This window comes from Eimeria mitis, genomic scaffold, assembly GCF_000499745.2.
Source record: "Eimeria mitis Houghton genomic scaffold, Emh_scaff1369, whole genome shotgun sequence".
Classification (NCBI taxonomy): domain Eukaryota; phylum Apicomplexa; class Conoidasida; order Eucoccidiorida; family Eimeriidae; genus Eimeria; species Eimeria mitis.
Genome location: NW_013568940.1, coordinates 2,755 through 3,870, shown reverse-complemented (window position 1 = coordinate 3,870; position 1,116 = coordinate 2,755). Strand labels below are relative to the sequence as shown.

The following is a 1,116-nucleotide window of genomic DNA, read 5'->3' as shown; positions in this document are numbered from 1 at the left end:
CTCCTTATAAAACACCAGAAGAAATACAAGCCATACAACAACAAAAAACAACAACAGCAGCAGCAGCAGCTGCTGCTGCTGCTGCTGCTGCTGATACAGAAACTGCTGCAGCAGCAGCAGCAGAAACTACACCAGCAGCAACAACAGCAGCAGCAGCAACAGCAGCAGAAGAAATCGAATTAGGAGCTGCAAGTAACACAATACAACCCCACCAACCCCACCAACCCCACCAACACCAGCAGCAGCAGCAGCAGCAACTGCAGCAGCAGCAGCAGCAGCAGCAGCAGCAGCAGCAGGAGCAGCAGCAGGAGGAGAAAGTAACATTCCTAAGCCAGTTGTTGAGTTTACATTTTATATTAATTTGGTTGTATTGGCCTCTAAACTGTTTATTTTATAATTTTTATATAACATCAGCAGAGCGATGGTTAGGGAGAAAAGGGAATAATATAATAGGTATTTTGTCTCCTTTTTCTTTGATTCCATGTATATGTTTAGGTGTATATACAGAGTATTTAGGTGTATGTTATTTAATATTATTTATAATAATAAATGGTGTATGTATGTATATATCTTTATATTTACCTTTATATATATCTCAATATATATCTCCTTTTTTTTGTTGTTTATATATTTCTAGCTTTAGCGGGCAAATGTATGCATATATAAACGATACGTTTCGTTCTATAGACTTTGGTCGTTTGGTGGGTTTAGTTAGTATAAGCGGGGGTTTATTAGGTTTACTAAGAGGCCCTATATATTCTTTTTTTTATACAAAAAAAAACAAAGACAAAGACAAAGATAGAGATGAATATACACCCCACACACCTTGTCTTTGTATGCTGCTCCTCGCTGTCTTCTGTCTTTTTCTCGCTGTCTTTATTTTTTTCGTTAAAAAAAAACAACCAAAAGCTTATATATATACAAACAAAAAAAATAAAAAAAATAATAATATAAATATAAATAAAAATATAAATAAAAATATAAATAAAAATATAAATATAAATAAAAATATAGATAGTAAATACGCTACACAAAATACAGATATCTCTGCTGTTGCTGTTTCTGTTCCTTCTCCTTGATGGGGGCTTTATAATATATTTATAAATAAATAAATAT

At 33.5% G+C, this 1,116-nt stretch overlaps 1 protein-coding gene across 1 annotated transcript in view; it reads left to right on the top strand.

Annotated features, from left to right (window-relative positions):
- The window catches only part of EMH_0035490 (uncharacterized protein), a gene marked incomplete at both ends in the record, with an annotated part of 3,621 nt that overhangs the window by 1,043 nt on the left and 1,462 nt on the right, over positions 1-1,116 (top strand). Inside the window, one exon of the mRNA XM_013494977.1 lies at positions 3-317. Coding sequence (XP_013350431.1) covers positions 3-317 — 315 coding nt within the window. The remainder of the gene's footprint in view (positions 1-2; positions 318-1,116) is intronic.